The 23,408-nt window shown below is 44.5% G+C and overlaps 1 protein-coding gene across 1 annotated transcript in view; it reads right to left on the bottom strand.

Annotated features, from left to right (window-relative positions):
- Window positions 1-17,852: 17,852 nt before the first annotated feature.
- GRID1 (glutamate ionotropic receptor delta type subunit 1) overlaps window positions 17,853-23,408 on the bottom strand; it is a 984,507-nt gene continuing 978,951 nt past the window's right edge. The window contains exon 16 of the mRNA XM_049894341.1: window positions 17,853-18,281. Within this exon, the coding sequence (XP_049750298.1) occupies window positions 17,853-18,281 (429 nt within the window). The remainder of the gene's footprint in view (window positions 18,282-23,408) is intronic.

Below are 23,408 nucleotides of genomic sequence, written 5' to 3'. Positions count from 1 at the left end.
ACATTTCAAAGTGGGATGCAGAATGTTTACTTAATAGAATTTATTTTGCCAATTGACTTAGAAGTCCCCTTAAGCCATAGACCCCAAACCCCCGCCCTTGCTCCGCTGGCCTTCTAAGCATTCACTTTATCCAGGAAACTTCTTTGTTTTTGGTCCAGTCCAGTTGAGCTGACCTTCCCTGTATTGAGTATTGTCCTCCCCTTCACCTAAAGTGGTTCTTATCTACTATTTAATCAGTAAATAACCCTCTCCCACCTTCCCTCCGTCCCCCCTCTCGTAACCACAAAAGAATGCATTCTTTTCAGTTTATGCTATTTCTCAAGATCTTATAATAGTGGTCTTATACAATATTTGTCCTTTTGCATCTGACTAATTTCACTCAGCATAATGCCTTCCAGGTTTCTCCATGTTATGAAATGTTTCACAGATTTGTCACTATTCTTTATCGATGTGTAGTATTCCATTGTGTGAATATACTACAATTTATTAAACCATTCATTGTTTGATGGACACCTTGGTTGCTTCCAGCTTTTTGATTTTTTTAAACAGAGCTGCAGTAAACATGGGTGTGCATATATCTGTCTGTGTAAATATTCTTATTTCTCTAGGGTATATTCCGAGGAGTGGGATTTCTGGGTTGTATGGTAGTTCTATTTCTACTTTTTAAGAAAACGCCAGAGAGATTTCCAAAGTAGTTGTACCATTTTACATTCCCACCAGCACTGTATAAGAGTTCCAATCTCTCCGCAGCCTCTCCAACATTTAATATTGTGTGTTTTTTGGATTAATGCCAGCCTTGTTGGCGTGAGATGGAATCTCATCGTGGTTTTAATTTGCATTTCTCTATTGGCTAATGATCGAGAACGTTTTCTCATGTATCTGTTAGCTGCCTGAATATCTTCTTTAGTGAAGTGCGCGTTCATATCCTTTGCCCACTTTTTGATTGGGTTGTTTGTCTTTTTGTGGTTGAGATTTAACAGAATCATATAGACTTTAGAGATCAGGCGCTGATCATTTTTTCCCAGTCTGTAGGTGGCCTTTTTACTCTTTTGGTGAAGTCTTTAGATGAGCATAGGTGTTTGATTTTTAGGAGCTCCCAGTTGCCTGGTTTCTCTGTCATTTTTAGTAATGTTTTTTATTCTGTTTATGCCTTGTATTAGGGCTCCTAACGTTGTCCCTATTTTTTCTTCCATGATCTTTATCATTTTAGTCTTTATGTTTAGGTCTTTGATCCACTTGGAGTTAGTTTTTGTGCATGGTGTGAGGTATGGGTCCTGTTTCATTCTTTTGCAAATGGATATCCAGCTATGCCAGCACCATTTGTTAAAAAGACTATCTTTTCCCCAATTAACTGACACTGGGCCTTTGTCAAATATTAGCTGCTCATATGTGAATGGATTTATATCTGGGTTCTCAATTGTGTTCCATTGGTCTATGTGCCTGTTGTTGTACCAGTACCAGGCTGTTTTGACTACTGTGGCTATATAATAGGTTCTAAAATCAGCTAGAGTGAGGCCTCCCACTTTCCTCTTCTTTTTCAGTAATGCTTTACTTATCCGGGGCTTCTTTCCCTTCCATATGAAGTTGGTGATTTGTTTCTCCATCACTTTAAAAAATGTCCTTGGAATTTGGATTGAAAGTGCAATGTATGTATAGATGGCTTTTGGCAGAATAGACATTTTTACTATGTTAGGTCTTCCTATCCATCAGCAAGGTATGTTTTTCCACTTATGTAGGTCCTTTTTAGTTTCTTGCACTAGTACTTTGTAGTTTTCTTTGTATAGGTCTTTTACGTCTTTGGTAAGATTTATTCCTCAGTATTTTATCTTCTTGGGGGCTTCTGTGAATGGTATTGATTTGGTGATTTCCTCTTCGATATTCTTTTGTTGATGTAGAGGAATCCACATGATTTTTGTATGTTTATCTTATAACCTGAGACTCTGCCAAACTCTTCTATTAGTTTCAGTAGTTTTCTGGAGGATGCCTTAGGGTTTTCTGTGGATAAGACCATGTCATTTGCAAATAGAGATAATTTTACTTCCTCCTTGCCAATCCGGATGCCCTTTATTTCTTTGTCTAGCCTAATTGCTCTGGCTAGGACCTCTAGCACAATGTTGAATAAGAGCGGTGATAAAGGGCATCCTTGTTGGGTTCCCATTCTCAAGGGAAATGCTTTCAGGCTCTCTCCACTTAGAGTGATGTTGGCTGATGCCCTTTATTATGTTGAGGAATTTTCCTTCAATTCCTATTTTGGTGAGAGTTTTTATCATAAATGGGTGTTGGACTTTGTCAAATGCCTTTTCTGCATCAATTGATAAGATCATGTGGTTTTTGTCTTTTGTTTTATTTATATGGTGGATTGCATTAATGGTTTTTCTAATATTAAACCAGCCTTGCATACCTGGTATAAATCCCACTTGGTCATGGTGGATTATTTTTTTGATACGTTGTTGAATTCTATCGGCTAGAATTTTGTTGAGGATTTTCGCATCTATGTTCATGAGGGATATAGGTCTGTAATTTTCTTTTTTTGTGGTGACTTTACCTGGTTTTGGTATCAGGGATATGGTGGCTTCATAGAATGAGTTAGGTAGTATTCCATCATTTTCTATGCTTTGAAATACCTTTAGTAGTAGTGGTGTTAGGCAGCATACAGACGGATCGTGTTTCTTTATCCAGTCTGAGACTCTCTGTCTCTTTACTAGTGCATTTAGCCAATCTACATTCAGTGTAATTATAGATAAGTATGTGTTTTTTTGTTTTTGTTTTTATGTGTTTAGTGCTGTCATTTTGATGCCTTTTTTGTGTGTTGTTGACAATTTCATTTTTCCACTTACTTTTTTGTGCTGAGACGTTTTTCTTTGTAAATTGTGTGTTCCTCATTTTCATAGTAGTTGAATTTATGTTTGCTGAGTCATTATGTTTTTCTTGGTTTTTATTTTGAGTTATGGAATTGTTAGACCTCTTTGTGGTTACCTTAATATTTACCCCTATTTTTCTAAGTAAAAACCTAACTTGTACTGTCCTATATTGCCTTGTTTTCCTCTCCATATGGCAGTTCTATGCCTCCTGTATTTAGTCCCTCTTTTTGATTATTGTGATCTTTTACATATCGACTTCAATGATTCCGTTTTGAGCATTTTTTCCCTTTTTAAAATTAATCTTAATTTGTTTTTGTGATTTGCCTATTTGAGTTGACATCAGGATGTTCTGTTCTGTGACCTTGTGTTGTGCTGGTATCTGATATTATTGATTTTCTGACCAATTTCCTTTAGTATTTCTTGTAGCTTTGGTTTGGTTTTTGCAAATTCTCTAAGCTTGTGTTTATCTGTAAATGTTTTAATTTCACCTTCATATTTGAGAGAGAGTTTTGCTGGATATATGATCCTTGGCTGACAGTTTTTCTCCTTCAGTGCTCTATATATGTCATCCCATTGCCTTCTTGCCTGCAAGGTTTCTTCTGAGAAGTCTGAACTTTTTCTTATTGATTCTCCTTTGTAGGAGACTTTTCTTTTATCCCTGGCTGCTTTTAAAATTTTCTCTTTATCTTTGGTTTTGGCAAGTTTGATGATAATATGTCTTGGTGATTTTCTTTTTGGATTAATCTTAAATGGGGTTCGATGAGCATCTTCGATAGATATCCTTTCATCTTTCATGATGTCAGGGAAGTTTTCTGCCAACAGATCTTCAACTATTCTCTCTGTATTTTCTGTTATCCCTCCCTGTTCTAGAACTCCAATCATATGCAAGTTATTCTTCTTGATAGAGTCCCACATGATTCTTAGGGTTTCTTCATTTTTTAAAATTCTTTTATCTGATATTTCTTCAACTATATTGGTGTCAATTGCCTTATCCTCCACCCCCCCACTCTACATTCCAATTGCTCGAGTCTGCTCCTCTGACTTCCTATTGAGCTGTCTAGTTCTGTAATTTTACTGTTAATCTTTTGGATTTGTGAATGCTGTCTCTCTTTGGTTTCTTGCAGCTTATTAATTTTTCCACTATGTTCTTGAATAATCTTTTTGATTTCTTCAACTGCTTTGTCAGTGTGTTCCTTGGCTTTTTCTGTAGATTGCCTTATTTCATTTTTGAGGTCATCCCTGATATCTTGAAGCATTCTGTAAATTAGTTTTTTATATTCTGCATCTTGCAATTCCAGGATTGTATCTTCATCTGGGAAAGATTTTAATTCTTTAATTTGGGGATTTGTAGAAGCAATCATGGTCTGCTTCTTTATGTGGTTTGATATTGACTGCTGTCTCCATCTATAAGATATTGTAATGATTTATTTTATATTTGCTCACTGAGTCTTATCTTGTTTTGTTTTCTTTCAATATATGTAGATAGGCTACTAGATTGCACTGTCTTGATTGTTTTAGCCTTTGAATCACTTATGTCCTATTACCAGCTGGTTTGGGCTGTTGCCAGATATATAAGCCTAAGAGTCCATTCACTATTCTTGAGTAGAATCTGATTTTGGGTCACCAGGTGTGTGGTGTAGACTGTCACCTATTAACTTAGAGGACTAGTGGTGATAGTTGTGTGCACCAGATTGTAGTAGCAGCAGGGAGTCACACTCTGGGGGGGAAGAATGCTGACAGCCTTCCCCCAAGTGCCAGTGAGGTAGGTGTGTCTCTATTCCTAAAGCACATTGGTGAGTGGGCTCTGCAGCTGTACCTTAGGCACCCAATGCAGTACCTCTACAGATTGGTAGGTGTCACTGTCCTTAGACCCCTTTGGCAGGAGGCTAGGTGGTTTGGGTGGAGCTTCAGCCCTCAGTTCCGTTGTGTGTCATTGAGGGCTCTGTTTAATAGGTAGAGATATCAGACCTGGAAAACTTGTCTTTCCAGTAATTTGCTAAAACAATTACAGTCATATCACTATCAGAATTGCCTTTGCATTATAATAGCCACCTTGTTCCCTGTAGGGATGAAAGCCCAAGACTGTGGATCTCATATGCTTGGCTGGAGCTTGTTCTGTACTTTTAGTCCAATTTCAGGAAGTCAGGGAAGGATTTTTGGTCCCTGGGTTTTTAGTAGCTGCTTCTCTTAGGCCAGGAGAATGGGTTAGGAAAAAACAAAACAAACAAACAAAAAAACTGCAGAGCACTTCCAGGAAATTCCAATGTTAATGAAGCTGCCTGGGAAGGGAGGGGAGGGACCAGATAGATAGGAGAGAGTAGCACCCAGGAATATAGACAAAGTTACTTATCTTGCTTGGTCATGACTGTTTTATCTGAGATTCCCATGGGGCTTGTAGCCTGCATGCTCTGGCTGGGTTGAGATTGCCCCCGAGGGTCAGGCCCACGTCCTGTGCTTGTGCTGTCTCAGAAGCCATGGCCGGTTCCTCCGCTCCCAGTCCAAAGCCCAGCACCAAGGTTCCTCAGCTGGAATGCCACACTCCAGGCTCCAAAACCAGTCTTTGCCTCCTGGTGACTTCTCCTCCTGTCAGCTGCGTTGCTGCACTGCCTGCATGCACTGGCTGGGCTTCCCCTGAGGTCACTTCACAGGGCTAGAGCTGCATCCCGTGTTTGTGCCGTCTCAAGAAGCCATGCTCAGCTCCCCTGCACCCAGTCCAAAGCCCGGCGCCAAGGTTTTCTGACTGGGACGCTGGCTCCAGGCTCCGAAAACAGTTGCCGCTTCCCTGTGGTTGCTCATTCTCTTGTTAGCCCCATCAGTGTGCAGCCTGCTTTCACTGGCTGAGTCTCTACCGAGGTTACCCCAGGGGGCTAGGGATTAGGGCTGTGTCCCATGCCTGCCCCTCCTCAGCAAGCTGCAATCAGCCCTGCCACTTGGCACCAGGGAACCACGAGAGCTCAAGGCTGTGGTGCTGGACACCAGTTCCAGAGGCAGTAACTGCTTCAGGATGCAGCTTTTCGCTCACCTGTCACTCAGGTCAACTCTTTAGATCTGTGTTTGATGGTCAGTGTTCGTAGATTGTCACGTATGTCATCAATCCACTTGTTTTTCTGAGTCTTTGTTGCAAGAGGGATCCGAGGTAGCTTCTACCTAGTCAGCCATCTTGGCCCTGCCTCCTCCAAAATAAATTTTTGAGAAAATTTTGTAGGCAGAAGAAAAGTAACATTTGACAATAACAGAAACATAGAGGAAGAGATGAAAAGACATAGAAAAAACAAATATGTTGAGAAACCAAAACAATTCCTGACTGTATATCATAGTAATTTCATATTGTATTGAAATACATGTAGAATTAAAATAAATGACAGATTACAAAGAATTAAAATAAAAGACATTACAAAGCTACAGTATTTAAGACAGCATGGTATTAGTGCAAATATAGACAAATCAGTCAATGGAACAAAATATGAAAACAGGGCAGCACACACACTGATTGCTAATGAAGTTGATATTGCTGTGGTGGAAAAGGGACTTTTATGTCTATGAATGGGGCTGGAAAATTGGGTATCCATAAAGGGTGAAAGAAAATTAAAGTAGAATTATTGTTTTAAGGTCTTGGCATTGCCTTGGGTATGGTAAACCTATATGTTTGTATCTCTAGGGCAATTCCTTTAAACCATGGCAGAACACAAGAATATATAATCAACAAGCTGGCAGAGAGAAGATACAGAGTAATAAAGCACTTTTTTAAATACTAAGAAGGCAAAAAATGTGGTGATTAATATAGAACAAGTAGGCAAATATGAAGAAAAGTAAGATTATAGCTATAAACCTAAATACATCAGTGATTACACTGAATGTAAATGGGTTAATTAAAGATAAAAATTACCATACTAGATAACACACACGTAACCTTCGTGTGCTTACAAAAGACACATTGTAAAGTTAAGGACACAGAAAAAAATGTAAGTTAACGAATAGAAAGGTGTTCAGTTTCCCCAAAATTATCTACGAATTTCATGCAGTTTCAATCAAAATCCACAGAATTTTTGTGAAAATTAAAAAGCTGCTTCTAAAATCTGTGAGGAAATGCAAAGATCTGACTTACATTACCAGATATCAAGACAGATTACAAAGCTACAGTATTTGAGACACTGTGGTATTAGTGCACAAATAGATTAGTGGAAAAAAATAGGAACACAGGTAGCACATGTAGGTCACTTGATTGATAATGAAGCTGATATTGCTGCAGTGGAAAGTGGGCTTTTTTTTCTGTGAATGGTGCTGGAATAATTGGATATCCATATTTAAAAAAAATGTAACTTCTATCTCACATGATACTCAAAAATCAACTCCAGGTGGATTGTGGATGTAAGTATGAAGGGCAAACAAAAAACCCTCCAGAAGAAAACCTACGGGAGTACCTTCATGACCTGGGTTAGGCAAAGCTCTCAGAGACAGAATACACAGAGCACTGAGGATAAGGGAAAATTTGACACATGAACCTGTATTTAAATTAAGAACTTCTGTTCATTAAAGCACACCACTTAGAGAGTGAAAGGCAAACCAAGGCGTGCAAAAAGAGGCACTTCACAAAAGTGGGTATCTGAAGAAGCATATGCAAAAGGCCCCAGCACACTAGTCATCAGGAAAATGCAAATTAAAATCACAGTGAGGTGTGCTGCACTCCCACTAGAATGGCTAAAATTAAACCGCCTGCCAACAGCAATGTTAGTGAAGATATGGAACAATAGTAACGCCCACATCTCAGGTAACCGTACAACTGGTTTTGAAAACTTTTCAGCGGTATGTACATAGAGCAGAAAATATGCATACCTATGGCCAGCCATCCAACAGAAAGATATGCATAAATCCACAGAAAAGCAGGTACAAAAAATGTCACTGAGAGTACTACTCGTAATAACCCAAAATGAAAACAAAACAAAAGTCTATCAACAACCAAATGCATAAATTCTGGAATGTCCATACAATGAAATAACTCTACAGTGGTGAAAATGAACTTCATAGCAGAAATGTAGATAAACGTCAAAAGCCAATGTTGAGTGAAAAAAGGCAGACAAAATAAGAAAGCTTGCTTCTAATGATACATATTTTGAAACAGGTGAAATTAATCAATGGCTGTAACATTTGTAAGAGCTGTTACATTTATGAATTCCACAGGGGTTGAATGGAAGGTGTGCAAGAGGGGCCCCCAGAGGGCTGGAAACCTCCCGGCCTTTTGGCTGGTGGCTGCGCAGGAGTGCTCACCTGGTTGAAATGAACTGAGCTGCATGTGTATGATTTCTGCACCTTTCTTCATGTATTTTATAATTTTAAAAAGTGTATATTTAAAATTTTTTTTAATTAAAATTTTAATACATAAAATTAAAGAAATTATTTTATTAAAATAAATATAAAAATATGAATAAACATGAAAATGAAATACCCATCAAAGTCGAGCCTATTCTGACTCATAGCCACCCTATAGGACTGAGTAGAACTGACCCATAGGGTTTCCAAGGAGCAGCTAGTAGGTTTAAACTGCTAACCTTTTGGTTAGCAACCGAGCTCTTAACCACTGTGCCACTAGGGCTCCATTGAAATGAAATAAAACATATTAAATAAATAATTAATCTTTAAGCACGTTTTAATTTAAAACCTAAAAATACATAGGGCCCTTGTAGTTGTGCTCCCTGAGACCATATTTCCTACACTAAGGATACTCATCACTGATGGAGCACCTATGTGCTAGCCACTGGTGCTGGCACTAGGTTTTTTATTCCAAGTCTTCTTATTTTGTCCTTTGAGATGAGATTGCCACTCTCATCGTGTAGGCTTATAGATGTGGGAGCTGAAGACCCTCTCCTTGACGCATCTCCATCTTCTAAACATATGGGGCCACCCAGGGTGGCAAAAGCACAGATCTTATTTAAGCTGTCATTCTAGTCAAACCACTTGAGCAAGCCACTAAATTGCTCTGAGTCTCAATCTCCTTTATCAATAGGGGATGTCTTAATTTTCCAGGGAACAAATTAGTTAATTCTCCTAGGACATGGAAGACACACAATTCGTGTGAGTCCTCTCTTCTTCCCCTCTGGATCCAGCTATGCTATATCACTTCCACATGTTCCTCTCGTCCCCCATGCGCATTCGCCATCCTTCTCATCCTTATCCTGTGTCCAGGAATCCTGGTCAGTGTGAACACCACCAGTGGGTTCCTAGCTCTCTGCTGTTTGGATTGGCCTCTGGGTAGAGGACGGGAACAGGGAGTTCAGATTATGACTCCCCCTTGTGGGCTCACCATGAGAAAGCTCTATCCCTAGAGCCCTTCCCACACATCCTTTGTCCCAGTTAGAATACACGCTCCCTCCTACCGCCCTTTCAATGTTTGAGTGCTAAGGACACAGTGCTGTTTTCAGTCCAGTCTTATCCACTATCCTGCGGTTCCCTTCACCTCCTATGCCATTATGAATAGTCCCTCTCCTACAATTCCTCATTATCAATGTGTCATCTCTTTCTTGTGGGCAGAATGGGTCTATCTATGAAAAACAGTGCCTATGGCAATTAGTTTTAAATTGCTGAGTGATCTCTCACAGTCGGCCATGGAAACCATGATGGCCAATAGAAACTGCTCATTAGCGCCCCTGCTCAAGTGGTGCCCAGGGCATGCCCCCACCTGCCACACCTTAGGTACTCCTTGGCTGGGCAGGATCCTTACTGATAGAGCAGCCTTCTCCAACATGTTTCTCCTGAATGCAGGAAGCACCTTCCACTTGAGATAACTGAGCTTGTCCACATGATGAGTCCCTCACTAAGGAAGAGCCAGCCACTACTGGGGGCTTCAGGCCAAAGGTACAGGCAGAAGATGAAAAGCAGGCACAGGCAGAGTGAGTATTAAATAATCTCAGGACACATCCCTCTTGTCACCCTAAATTTACCCCATTTTTTTTCCACAAAATACAAGGAAATCGGTCCTACCTCACATGCAAAGGGACAGCACCCCTGAGAATCCCCGAGGGCCTGGGGTTTTACAGAATTAAATAGCCATAACCCTCATCCCTCAGATTATTCCTACTCAGCACATCTACCAGTGTTGGAAGCACTGCCTCCCTGACCTGCTTCTTATCCTCTGCATTTTGTTATAGGCTAGGGAGGAGGGAACTAAGAGGGCACTGGCTGAACAGCTCACAATCAAACCATTCCTCTCCAGGCGAGCCAGGCTGCCTTTCATTTGTTTTCTGGGAACAATCAGAATTATTACCTGACTGGGTTTCAGAACTGAAGTGAGGGCTGCCAGCACCATTGGGCGACCAGTGGGACAGGTATGAGACCCACAGGAAGAATCCCAGTTCTAGGGACAGAAATGGAAATATTGCTTTCCTAGGCCCTAGCTGGCAACTCCACCTTCTTTCCAAGCTGGAAGGAAGAGGTCTGCATGTGGATGCAATGGGCAAGGGGGTGGTTAAGCTCAGAGGCTGAGTATCTGACTCTGAGAGGTAGGTGGGATGCTCTAGGTATGCTTATCACCCCCAAGAGTTCCCATGTGTGAGTCCGCCTGTGTGGGTGCTTTACCTACGTTATCACAGATGTACTGTGGTGCCCATTCTAAAGGTGAGGTAATAGAGGCTCAGAGATAGTAGTGATGGGACCAAGGATACTTACCTAGTGAAGGGCAAAGACCAGTTTTAAGCTAGGTCTGTCTGGCTCTCAGTTTGTACCTGAGGTTCATGACCACTAGGTTATGCTACCTTCCATAGAAGCTCTCTCATCCCCACCTTAAAGTAGAAAAAGAGTCATTTGACATCTATGAGACAAAGGTAAGCATGCACTTGCTGGTCATGAGTCAGTCCTGGCTTTGGGATCTGTGTAGGCTCCATAAAAGGTTCAGATGTCACAAGAGAAGAGCTCATGAACGGGGAAAGCTGATTCTAGCAATCCTGGGGCACAGGTAGCTCTGTGGGTTAATTCCCACCATCATGAATCCAAGGTCACACAGCTGGAAAATCCAGAGCCAAAATTAAAAAACAACTTTTACCTATTTTACTCACACTCAGCATTTGTCTAGCTTGAGGTCAAAGGGGCACAAGTTCCCACCAGTCCCTTCTCCCACTAGGAGCCAGGCCTTGGAGAACAAAACAAGCACTGCTGTGCCCCAGGCACCAAGTGCGCCCAGGCACTGTGCTGACACTGCATATTTTAAAGTGGTGATACTGGGTCATGGCTAGAAGCACAGCTCTGGACTCAGATTGCCTGGACTTCTAGCCCTCCTCTTTACCATTTAAGCAGACGCTGGACGTCCCTGAGTCTCATGCTCCTCATTAGCAGAAGTACAGAATAGTAGTAGAAGCAAATGAAATGATACCCAGAAAGCACATAGTACACACTCAATAACTCCGAGCTATCATCATGACTACTACCCAGGAGATTCTCACAAAAGACAAGGTAGGTATCAATGTCATCAATTTATGAGTGAAGAAGTGAGCTTCAAAGAAGTAAAACAATGTGCTCAAGATGTCAGAGCTAGTAAGTGCCAGAATTAGGATCCAAACCAAGTCTCTGCAGCTTCCAATATCCGTTCCTTTGCCTTGCTTTGACCACCTCCCTGAGCAGGACCAGGGCATTATCATCGCCCCTGTAGCCAGTGGTCCCTGATGTGCCCAGTAGGACCACCCCAACTCTGGGTCAAAGCCCCAAGGCCCTGCCAGCGGTTCATTTCCCACACTGGTCCCTCTGGCTACTGTTGTGTAACTATTTTCCTCCTCAGAGCTTCCTGGTGGGTACTGAAATGGGGTTTCACTGAACACTAATGTTGGCAGAATGGGACACAGAGGTTTGCTTGATTTCCTTCTCCCAAGGGCAGTGGCTTAGAGCTGTTATTTGAGCATTTTAAGAACATATTGGGAGATATGGAGCTCATTCTAGGAAAATGCACACACTCATAAGCACCCAGCATTTTGTAAACAATTTAGGGTGTTCAAAGGTACCTCCAAGGTCTATCCAGGGATCTCATGGTGGGGGGAATTTCTTATCTCAGGGAGAATTCTAAAGCTCATTTGAACAAGAGTCAGATCTAGAGCTTCCGCTGACTGACACACAGTGTACCTTGTGTGGAAGAAGAGGATGCTCTTAGGAGAGACAAGGGTAAGAGATACCCTCAGAAGAGCAAACCTGTCTCTGGAGTGAATCTGGCTGACCAGCCACTCCTGCCTGTCTGAAGGAAGCTTCAGGGGAGCAGAACCCCGGCCTGGATGCTGTGATAAGGAATGACACCATTAGTCCAGGCTTACCACAGCCACAAATGGTGTGTACAAGCTGATACTCACTGACAGGCTGGAGGCCACCAGAGAGAAGGCAATAAGAGTGGAGGCTGAGGACCTGGTGGGTTGGAGCCACAGAGCCTAGGGACAGAGGAGGCCAGCAGGGGCCCATGACTGAGGCACAGCAGACATGCTCCCCACTGAGGGGGAGCCAGCAGGCTTAGCAGGTGCATGTGCTTTGGAATCCTGCAGACCGGATGAGGGAGTGTCATTTACCAGTTTTGGGATCACACCTATTAGAGTCTCAGCTTGTCTATGGATAAAATTTGAATAGTGATTTCTACCTTATAAGGCTGACCTGAAAGAGAGAGCATTTATATAAAGGGCATTTTTATAAAGTACAGGCTCTGGAACACGATAGCTGGTCAATGAATGGTAGCTTCTATGGTTATGCATATTCTTGTTCTGAAACAAATAGGATGCCTTGGAGAATGCTTGGGACTTCTTTGCACATGCCAGGATTCTGGTTGAAAATCAGGAGGATTTCAGAACAAGGACTCAGGTGAGGAAGAGGGGTTCGTTGTGCACCCTGGGGAAGTGGGCAGGAGACAGGCCACCTTAGGAGGTGTGTCTGCCACTCTGACCAACTGTAGCCTTGAAACTATGCACTGGCATGCAGGCAGGGAGACAGCCTCTTCTCTCCCTGGATTCTCTTCCTCAGATCTGATGCACAGGACCCGTGCCCTGCTGCGGGTCTTTCAGCTCTGCATGTGTGTGCCTAAGAAGGCAACTGTGCTGTAAGGACCGCCATGTTTGCACAGGAGGGTGTGTGTGTGTGTGCGCACACGCGTGCACGCGTGTGTTGATGTATGCCTGTGGGCATTCATTTTGTGCACCAGTAAGTCTTAATATGTTTATTTTCTTTGGTATCGGGCACCCGGTTGCCCTTAGCAACTCTTTGCTTGAATCTGCTAGCAGCTGAGTTCTCTGTGAGTCCCATTGGGGACCTGCCTGCCCGGAGCACCGCTTCTCCAGATCTTGGCCATGGCAAAGGTCTGTAGCTGGTATGCTTCTTGCTGTGGAGAAACCTCTCCTCTCTCCAGAGCTTGGAGCCCAGTGTTAAGTTCAGAGCGAGAGAATGGAAAGCTGGGGGTACGGGGTAAGGTTATTGACAATTTTCCCTTCCTCCTTTCCACTGGTGCCTATTGGAGCACTGTATTTATTTGGAGTACGTGCCCCTCTTTCATAAATAACCTCTGCTGACTAAATTCCACTGAGAGGGAAAAAGACACCAACAAACAAAACACAAAAATTAAAGTCATTGGCACAGGAACATGTTATCTATCTGGAGCTTCCTGGTATGAATTGTGAGGATAATAAGAATCAAACATAGTCTTATTTATTTAAAGCAACTATTTGAAAGAATGTTTTAGATACAAAAATATTACATTAGGAGCAGAAACAGTCTCATGTATTGTGTTCACAGCAAAGAAAGGCCATTTAAATTTTTTTAGCTTTTATCTAATGTTGTGTTGGCAAAGCTGGAAGCGCAAAACAAGGCTTTTGTTATGACATAAGTGTTAATTCATGAGCATGTACTCATGGGAATGAAAGGTGATTTAATCAAGAGTGTTGACTGTGAAATCCTGACAACAAAGGCAGAGGCACAAGAGAGAGGCATGAGGATGCACAAAGACTGGGGTTACCCAGGGGACACTGTCTAGCTCCATGATTATCACATGAAAAGGCATAGGCAATAGGAACTAAATACCCCTTCCAGGTCATTATGACTTCAGGCCCAGCAAGCTTTTCTTCCTTTATATGTTCTCGGTCTTTTTCAGTGCTTGAAAGACAAAATTATGTATGGAACCAGTTTTACTTCGGCAAGTTTCTGGGCCTTCAGAATTTAAGAAGGGGGTGGACCTTTCTTAAGAAAACATAGCTCTTTGGGATCATCCCTGCAGCCACTTCTGCCCAGACCCAAAAGTCTGTGTCTGTTCAGATGGTCTGGTAATGCTCCCTCTGTCTGAGGAGTTACTGCCAGTTTTGGAGGGCAGTAACTGCAATGAGGGCAGAAGGGCAAGGGTAGACATCTTCCTTGCAGTCCTTGGAAACTGTGATCTTGATAAAGCAAACCAACCTCTCAGCCCAAGGCTAACAAGAGCCTGAAGTTGGAGGAGGAATCTTTACTGTGATGCGAACAGTGGAGCTGAGGAGCTTCTCAGTGTACAGGGCTCAGGCTAGTCGTCCTAGGCAGGTGGGGAGGATGGAGCCTGTGGAACATTTGCTGCAGACAGGACCCACAGGGCCTGAGAGCCAAGTATTGGGCAGCCAAACCATAGGTCCTTAAAGAGTGATAGCCCCTGGTCCTGATGCCTAAATATGTGAAGCAAGCTATCTGAGGTCAGGGTTATTATACGGATGAGGGAAGGAACAAAGACAACGTTACTCAGAATGTTCTTTCCACCAGACCATGTGGACACTTCTTTATGGGCTTTGGCCCAATGCTCTCCTGAGTCTTCCAAGAACTTAATGTTAGAGGACACTTTTAAGTTAACCACAAATTAGAATTGCTACTCAGCCTGTCTCTCATACTTGCCCCTGGTCTGTGTTAGGGACTCTGGATAGACACTGGGCAGGGAGAGCATGCCCCCCACCCCCCAGCAGCACTGAGACCCACTGGGTCAGGGGAGTGCCCCGTGACTCTCCATGCCAATGGGCAGCGCTCCACACATGGCTGCAGTGTGCCCGGACGAGCAGGGGCATTTCCTCACCCCAGAGAATAAGAGGGTAGGGAGCAGAATCAAGTTTTATTATTAAACATCTTTAATCCAAATGCTAATTATTATTTGCAGTGTCTGAAGGCACAAAATATACCTAAAATGTATGGAAGAGTCTAAACAGAGTTATAAATCCAAAGATCAAAGCATGAAAAAGATACATTCTGAGCTGACACAGAAATCTGAGTTGGGAAGATTTTTTATTTTTTTTTCCTAGAGAACTTTCTTTGAATATCAGTCATTTCCACTCATAACAGGAGTAGGAAATTAAAAAATAAAATAACAGAAACATGGTGGAGAACACCATGAGATGTTAAGGTATAAACAAAATACTTTTCCCTCAAAGAAGGTTGCCCTCGTACTATGTCTGTCTGCCTCTCTCACACGCATACACTCTCACTCTCTCACACATGTACGCATACACGGACACACATGCACACTATCTCTCTCACACGTATACACATAATACCCTTTTTCACTCATACAGACTTTCACACACACACACTCTGTCTCTCACTCACACGCACATTGTCTGTCACACAAAACTCTCACACACATGCACACACATGCACACATACTCTCATACTTTCTTTGTCCATCTCTGTCTCTCATGCACACACACATTCTTTCTTACACAAAACACTCTTACACATATACACACTCTTTCTCACACCCTCTCTCTTTTTCGCACACACACACACTCCACATACTCTCTTCCTCTCCCCTTTCTGACACCCATTCTAAGCAAAGATGTCCAAGAAGACATCCACATTCTACCCTAGAAGACAGGTCCTCTCAGGAAAAAAACAGACTTGGGTGTGAGATAAGGCAGTGAGACCAGGGTTTGATTAAAAAAATAGAGTAATATATATGAAAAATTGACCACCCACGGCAGGGCCCCACAAACTGCTGATGGAGACCAGGAGAGCCCACTCTTCCCTGGGATCGCTGCCCACCCAAGCTTCCCTGCACTCCCTGCTCCAGGATCCGCGGGCTCTGATTGGAGAAGTGTCGGTGGGTCCCCTCAGTAGCACTCACATCAGGCCGTTCTCCACATCCAGAGATAAATAGCGTAATTATAAACACACTCCTCCTCCCGGGGGTGCTTTAGCCGACTCTTAGATGCAGCCGTTCCTTTTTGCTCAATCATGCCACTGGGGACTTTAGGAAAGGAATCAATCCTGGGCTAGTTATCACCCTCATAAATACATCTCCCCAGTAACTCTACAAGGCAATAGAAGAGGCGATCAATAGGAATTTTTTTGCTCCACAACCACAGACCCACACTTCCACCCCCCTAATAATGACTGGAGAAGGGGCCCCACCCTCTCTGGGAGCCAGGTGTGGGCTGTGTTCTCCACTCTGACAGATTAGGAGAGCTTGCCTTCAGACGGGGAGGAGCTGAAGCAATATAGTTCAGATAGCTTGAATGATTCTGCCTCTAATGGCTCTCTCTCTGGTTCTATAGTTTAATTGCCTCAGAAACGGCAATGGAGGAGGCTGGACAGTTAGGCTGTTCTAGCCTTAAGAAACAGAGTTTCCAGCTCAGAAATAGGCCTGAAATCACAGAGAAGATGCTTTCTGCGGGGAGGACCCATTTGTGGGCTGCGTCAGTGCTTGAGGGATTCTGAGCTGGAGAAGGTAGTAAACCAGAGGCGAAGGCTCCCACTGGGTTCTGGCACTGTTTGGATGGCTGCCTGCTTGGCTTCACACTCAGAGACATCCCTTTACTCCCTGGGCCACAGGTGACTTTCCCGAAGGACAAGAGTCACTTGTTTCCACACCACACAAAGCAATGCTGTTGCCTCACACCTAAGAAAGGGCCAAGATTCCCTTTGTCCCTTTGTCTGCTCCCCGGCGTCATGACAGCATCACCTAGAACACGAGTCCCACTCACTGGGCACCGTCCCCGCTCCCCTCAACACCATCCTTTTATCTGAAACCACAGTGCTGCGACCTTCTTGTCTGTGACCGCGCTTTCCTCTCTCGCCTGGCACCATGGGTCCCACACCTAAGGAGAAACTCTCCCTCTACCTGGCCTCAGGTCCCACCAGCTCATCTGTTACATGATCACACCTTACATCTCCCTATCCCCATGGACCTCATCACCAGGCCCCAGTCCACGTCTACTCAGCCTCTCTGAGGCAAGAATGGACCCTACCCTCCTTCTCCCACATGCTATCTCTTGTTGATCTCTCTAACTAGGTAAAAACAGTCAAAACAAGGCTAAAAGAAGACACTACAGGAAGTCCACATGAGAGCCCTTAGTGACTATTGTCTCAATGTGGGGGGCTTCTCCCACGACCATGGAGAAGATGCATGCCATGGCACCCTGTGACTACACAGTAGGGTGACCAGCTGGTCTAGAGCTGCCCAGGACTGGGAGCTTCCTTATTTGCTGGGAATAGGGAAGTTGATCACCTTAATGCAGGGTGACCCAGTGAGCCAGGCCAGTGTTAGCTCGGGACTCACCCTTTCCCTGCCAAGGGTACTGAAGAAGGAACGAGGGGAGGCCCATGGTGGGACAGCCATGTGACAAAGCGGCAAGCCACCCCAGGCTCTTCTAGAGCGACTAGCTCCTATCTTCCTTCTCCCCCAGCAGGAAGGGGCTCTTGACCTAATCACCCTTCCTGCCCTCGGAAAGGCCCAGGAACTGGGGGCTTCTTTGGCACCTCAGAATGATCACAAGTAGTTTGCCTTTTTATTCATATAGAACAAAATTTACAAAGTCATTCATACAGTTTTTGAGGGTTTTTTTACTGACTTCGAAAATTGGGAATATTCAAAATACACTTTTATCCCACTCCATTCTGTCATTATTTACACATATATACAAGAAAAATGTTAGAGTCTTTGTGTGTGTGCATGTGTGTGTGTGGTCTGTCGTGTTGTGTCTGTATTAAAAAGCTCTGCTGGTCAGGTGGACGGGTGGGCGGGCAGGAGGGCAGGCGGCGCGATCAGATGGAGGTGCCATGGGAGGTGTCCAAGGCCTCTGGAAGGATGCCTCCTGGCACAGGCTGGAAGGACATGGGGATGGGGGTCTTCACAGGGCTCTGGCGGAATAGCCCCCCATTGGGCGACCGGTGTTTGCACTGCATGGCGGGCATGGTGGCCGAGCTGCTGAGCGGCAGTGGTAGGTTGCTGCCAGGCCCTGCCGAGAGTGTCCGACTGGTGCTGTGGCTGCTCTGCTCGGGCAGAAAGGTGCTGACTGACAGCTGGGTGTTCTGGTACTCCCGTGTCGGCTCCAAGGCCTGGCCAGGAGCCAGGCCCCCCATCTCCAGGGCGGAGAGCTCGATGGACGCGGGAGAGATCTGCTTGTGAGCGATGTCTTCATCCATTAGGCTGTTCATGCGCCGGTGGACCTGCTCCAGATTCACTTCTTTGTCCTGGAAGGAAAACACAGGAAGGCCTGGTCAAGCCATAACATGAGCCACAGGTGGTTTCCTACACACCTGGGAGGCCTGAAGACACAGGGCTGTTCATCCTGGTGGACAGTGGGGGAACCCTACATAACTCCCAATCCCTCAATCATATGGCCAACCCTCAGTTTTCTGGGCAGCCAGTGGCCTAGGACACTAACCCCATTCAGCAAAGAGCCTGTCAGCAGACCTTTGCAGCAGTGTGCCTCCCTCTGCATTCTGCTTAGGATCCTGCATGTCCAGAGGCAGCCCTTTTAAGAGACATTTTGAATGACTGGGAGAGACAAAAGTAGAAAGAAGGAGCCCCCCTGGGAATAAAAGAGAATGATCCTTGAACCCCTACTAGGCCCCCTGTAAATCTGCTGTTGGAGTCCCTAGGTGGTGGAAATAGTTCATTAGCCTGGCTGCTAACCAAAAGGTTAGAGGTTTAAGTCCACCCAGAGGTAACTCAAAAGAAAGGCCTGGCAATCTACTTCTGAAAAATGAACCACTGAAAACCCTGTGGAGCACAGGCCTACTCTGACACACACGGGGTCTCCCTGAGTCGGAGGTGAATCGACAGCAACAGGTTTTGGTTATTTTGCCACTTAAGTTTCACAACTCTCAAAACACTTGCTTCGATTACCCTCACCTTACATAAAAGGAAGCTCAGGTTCCGGAAGTTTAAATGACATCCCCAGAGTCACAGCGTGGGGGAGAGTCAGAGGCAGCACAGGAACCTGGAGCAGGGGGTTAAGTTCTGCTGCACCTGAGGCCGCGATCTCCCTGTTCAGTATGTCCAGAGATGCAGGGAGTGGCAGAAGGGGGACCAGGTTCCTCCCTGGAAGATTAATGGGGCCCGGGTTTCTGGATGGGGGTGGGAGGTGGGGACAGTGAAGAAAGGGTGTAGCAGGAGTCAGCTCATTTCCTTTCGGCAGCCTAAACGAAGCATTCTCACGTGTGGCACTTTCTCCCCATGGTGAATGGCATCACAGACAAATGTTTTGTTTGTTCATTAATGTATTTTATCAAGAAAGAAAATAAAACAGAACAAATATCATTCCTTTCCATACTCGGGGATTTGCCTACTATGTCAGAATACATTAAAGAGGTCATGCTGCCTGAAAACTTCTGAGGACAAGGACAACGGGCTCTGCTCCCTCAGCCACCCCTCGTGTGGTGACGCACAGGGTCAGGGGCCCAGCAGAGGGCCCACACTGGTTCCTTGTTAGTGATGTTCACTGCCTATCCTTCCCTGATGTCAAGGTGCTGAACTGAGACACACCCGCAGGTGGTGAAATGTGACATCCACTCTAAGACTGCAGCCTGTTTCTTGCCCACCTGTGGGGTTGCTAGAAATACAAGGAATTTAATAGCCTTGAAAATGTTTCCAAATGAAAAAAAAAAAAAAAAGAACCACACAACCTAAAGGTTGTTCCAGTGACTGCTTTGAGCTGTTGTGGGGCTGAAGGGTGAAGGTTTCACCCAGAAGGAGGCTCCCCTGGATGACTGGCATGACCACCCCCTCACCTAAGTGCACCAGACACAGGGTTAACCCCCACAAAGATTCAACTCTGAATTTCTCCTCTGCAATTCCCTCCTTGTTCCCAATGCCCCCAGCACAGAGGGAGCAGAAACAATGCCCTCCACATCTTTAGTGACTTCATGATTGGCACAGAGAGCATGGCTTCTGCTGGGAAACCTGTTATCTTTTCCAGAACTTTCCCCAACACAAGAAAATGACAAATCCCATAAAACAATGGAGAACTCATTCTAGGCCAGGAGGAAATCTGAGAATGAGAGAGCCAACTGGCTTGAGGAGGGAGGAGAGAGTGGGGCCTGGCTTGGTGTCATGAGTGGAAATTACATCAGAAACCATTGGCATAGCCCCATGGGAAGAACCAAGATTCCTGTGATCTGAGGCACTAGACAAGCTGAGCTCTGCTTATTGATGCATGGAGACCATCTCTGAGTTGGAGGCATTTCTGGATAGCAAGTAACATGGGTAAAATTAGGGAAAGTGTCTGAACATATCAGGCCTCTGTGCTTTGTCCAACTAAATATCATTCACGCAGTGCCTTTCACTGACTCTTTCTCAAGTTCATAAAATATTTAACAAATAAAATTCAAGTTCTCAATCACCTTACATCATGGTTGAGCCATTCCTATGCAACTTTGCCCCTCTCTGTGTATTTCACTTGTTCGTGTAGTTTTTGTTTTTGGATGTGGAACTATTTTAATAGTATTTTCTAACTATTAAATTGTGCATCCAATGTTTGGCGGCCACTGAGCTTCAGTTCTCCTTTCCTAAGAAGACCATGACTTATTTGCTTTTGGAGAATTATTTCTTCCTCAATGTATAACATTTTGGTAGCCTGCGCACATGTAGCCAAGAGGCAGGAGAGTGGCCCAAGTAAGGCCAATAGAAATTTACCTGAATCCAGAATAAGGAGAAAAAGAAGCAGAAAATGGCTGATGTTTTCTCCATTACAGTGGTAGTGCTTTACCAAACTTTCTACTCCAAGACCATTCTCCTAGCCCCTACCTCCAAGCCTCTGGACAAGACTTGACCCCCTGCCCATCACAGCCTGCATCTCCAGCCTTCTCATGGATGCTTTGAGCTCTGGGTAAGCAGTTGATGCAGCCCATTTCCGTTGAATTGACCATAGTCAGTTTTGGTAAATATCTTTATCCCTAGGCCATTTTCATTTCAAAATATATGAAGGGCACAAGACTGGTATCAGGGAGCCTGGAGGCTGGAATACATTGAGAGAGAATTTTAGAACCTTTTGGGTGTAATAACAAAGCCTTCCCTGTTAAAATTGTCGAGCAGACAGCAAAGCTTGGAGAAGCCCGGCAGGCTTGGTACCTGTGCTGGCAGACCTGTCTTTTGTTTCCATAAAAGGAAAACTGGTAGCCAAGTGGTCCTGGGAATCATTGGAACAACTCAGTTGCATAATGCTGCTTTTTCCTCCTTTCCACTTCCCCTTCAGGCCTTTAAGGAATCTTTGGCAATGAAAAGAAATAAAATCTAAGAGCAAACTAATTTGAATTGGGAGGTGAGTGTCTTGGCTGTAGCTGTGTCCACTCTGGATTCCGGTAGTTAGCAAGGAAGGGCCTGGTTGTTTCCCTCAGAGCCTGTGGAGCACTGGGGCAGGACAGTAGTCCAGGAGGTGTCCCTAGTTTGGGTGGTGTCTGGAGAAGGAAAATGGAAAACTTCGTGGCTAAGAGGCCACAGGAAGGCAGGAAGCTGGGAGTGGGGACAAAGCTAGAAGAGCCCTCTCTACCTAATGCCAAGGAAACATAAGGAGAGTTTCAGGAAAAGACCAATCAATAAAAGTCCCTATGAAGAAAAATGTGAGCGGGGGGGGGGGGGGCGGGGTGTGGTGGTGGTTCTGAGATGGATGCCTTCACTGGTGAAGTTTACAGGAAAACAGGTTCTGGGAGGCCTTTAAAAAGTGGTAGGGCAAAGGCAAGGAGCAGCGGTGGTCAGTAGTAGAAACCCTGCCTTCCGTGCGGGAGATCCAGGTTCGTGTCCTGAACAATGCCCCTCAAGCACAGCCACCACCCATCCCTCAGTAAGGAACTCTGCTTGTTGCTGTGAAGCTGAACATGTTTGCAAAGCTTTCAGATTAACATGGCCTAGGAAGAAAGGCCTGGTGGTCTACTTCCAAAAACCAGCCAGTGACAACAACACTCCAACCCATGATCACTCGTGGGAATGGCACAGAACCAGGCAGTATTTCGTTCCATTACGCATGAGGTCACCGTGAGTCGGGGGTTGACCTGAGGCCAGCTAACAACACCATCACCAGGGAACAGGCATTCATCTACCAGAACACACGGAATTACAGAGAGTTGACCAAGCAACGCGGAAGCATCTGAGATAAAGACTAGCCCAGGATGTGGGTGTGGAGATGGCTGAATTGCCTTAAGGTTAGTATTTCTGAAGGAACAAGCTTGAATGAACAGTTTCTAAAATTCTATTTTTTTTCCCCCTGCCTGAAATGAAGGACAAGTGAAGCAGTTCCAGTAAAGACTGCAGTGAGAATCCATTCTTAAGTTAACGTCCTCATCTCAGGACGTGGAGAAATGTCCACACCAATTTAACAAACCCCCCATGGAGAGCTTCCAGCCCCAAATGCCTTGAAGGAAAGCATCCTTTCTGCACCAACTGGACTTCATTCTATTCAAATTCCACTCTTGCTGAGAGCTCTAACCCCAAGACAAACCCTCGGAGAAGACAGTATCATCATCAGCTCCCTATATTGACTGTATATCTGGACAAAAAAATGAGTAGAACTAAATAAAGCTAATGCCTGCCTGTCCTCACTGAGAAATGAATGGAGCCTGCCTCCAACTCCCGTGGTGGGTGCTCTGAGTTTCCTGCCTGGCATTGCCCACCAGGGCCAGCACTGAGGTGCTAGGAAGACAGAGAAAACCATCTTGTCTGCAAACTCCAGAAGCACTGTCTTTTCACACCACCATGGACCACCGATTTATCACACGCAAAGTCATGTCTGGTGGCACTCAATGTGTCTCTGGCCAAGAAGAGGCAGGAGCAATCAGTCCACTCAAGGAAACAGCCAGGAGTGATTTGAATAATTATCTATATTTTAGACAAAATGGTGCATTCTATTATGTTATGCAAATTTATATAATGGGCTTTTTTATGTGAACTATGTCAGTTTACACCTTCATTATTTCAAGGTTTCAATGTTCAGCCAGGTAATGACAGCTGTGGAAAGAGACTTGGAAACTTGCTCTTGCCTTTATTAATTTACCGTAGGTAACTGACCTAGTCAAACACCTCTATGACATAAAATTCACTGACTGTATTCACCGTGCATTCGGCTGAATCCCAGCTTTGCCTTTCTCATCCCATATTAAGGATGATGACAGATGCACCAGCAGAGGTTACTGGGGAAACTCTCAGAGGAATTGCCTTGCAGAGAGATAAAGTTCTGTAATTAAGCCGCTGTTCACCAATGTGGAAATAATACAGTGTACTGGAAAACGGTGATTAACTCAACTGTCTTCTATGTAACAGCCCGGGACACACGGGACTCGTTAGAACTGATTTCCTTTGGAGTTCAGTGGCTCCTACTTCAAGTT

The sequence above is a fragment of the Elephas maximus genome, chromosome 8 (genome assembly GCF_024166365.1).
Source record: "Elephas maximus indicus isolate mEleMax1 chromosome 8, mEleMax1 primary haplotype, whole genome shotgun sequence".
Taxonomy (NCBI): Eukaryota; Metazoa; Chordata; class Mammalia; order Proboscidea; family Elephantidae; genus Elephas; species Elephas maximus.
This window is presented reverse-complemented; position numbering and strand designations above follow the sequence as displayed.